Source organism: Penaeus monodon, chromosome 32 (genome assembly GCF_015228065.2).
Source record: "Penaeus monodon isolate SGIC_2016 chromosome 32, NSTDA_Pmon_1, whole genome shotgun sequence".
NCBI classification, from domain to species: Eukaryota; Metazoa; Arthropoda; class Malacostraca; order Decapoda; family Penaeidae; genus Penaeus; species Penaeus monodon.
Genome location: NC_051417.1, coordinates 30,844,849 through 30,845,599, shown reverse-complemented (window position 1 = coordinate 30,845,599; position 751 = coordinate 30,844,849). Strand labels below are relative to the sequence as shown.

At 32.8% G+C, this 751-nt stretch overlaps 1 protein-coding gene across 1 annotated transcript in view; it reads left to right on the top strand.

Annotated features, from left to right (window-relative positions):
* The window catches only part of LOC119593792, a gene marked incomplete in the record, with an annotated part of 129,698 nt that overhangs the window by 25,585 nt on the left and 103,362 nt on the right, over positions 1-751 (top strand). The window contains 1 exon segment of the mRNA XM_037942816.1: positions 110-309. Within this exon segment, the coding sequence (XP_037798744.1) occupies positions 110-309 (200 nt within the window).

The following is a 751-nucleotide window of genomic DNA, read 5'->3' as shown; positions in this document are numbered from 1 at the left end:
TATTTGTTAAAACACCAATTGTGTTTAGTCATGTTAAATCACAGTTGCTCAGATTAGAAAATAGTAAAATACTTGTAGTGAAGTTGCCTTAATGTTTGTTTCCTAACAGCTGCAGTCTCTCCTGAGTGATCGCTGTGGGATCCATCAAGACGAAGCTCTGAAGAAATTAGCTTTGCCCATCTCCATGTCTCCCGATAGTGGTTGCTGCAGACAGTGCCTAGCCAAAGCTGTGAATCATATTTTGTTTATAGAGAGAGTCAAATCTCTGCATAAGCAAGCCAAAAAAGATGCTAGGAAGCCACATGATGGGTAATCTTTTTTGGTTTTATTGTTTCTTGAGGTTTTAGATGTCTGAAGGTAATATATTGAAATATATAGGATATATATTAAATGAACCAACTATTTGGTTAGATATTAAACATACATTTTATTTAATTGCTCGTTCAATAAAAGAGCTTCTCACAACTGATACCATGAAACTCCTATCATCACAAGTTAAAGACTAATTTCTAAGCAAGTGAATGAAGCACACATATAATATTAAATAAACCCACATGTTGTAATACCAGTAGGTAATGTTATTAGTATTGTGTTACTTGTATGGTTGAAGTATGAGATATCAGAAATGTATATCATATCATATATTTTTTATTATTTTTATTGTTATTTTCTCTGTCCATCTGTGTTTGTTTCTCTTATACACACATTTTCTTTCACACTCTTAGATGCACCACATACACACACACACATA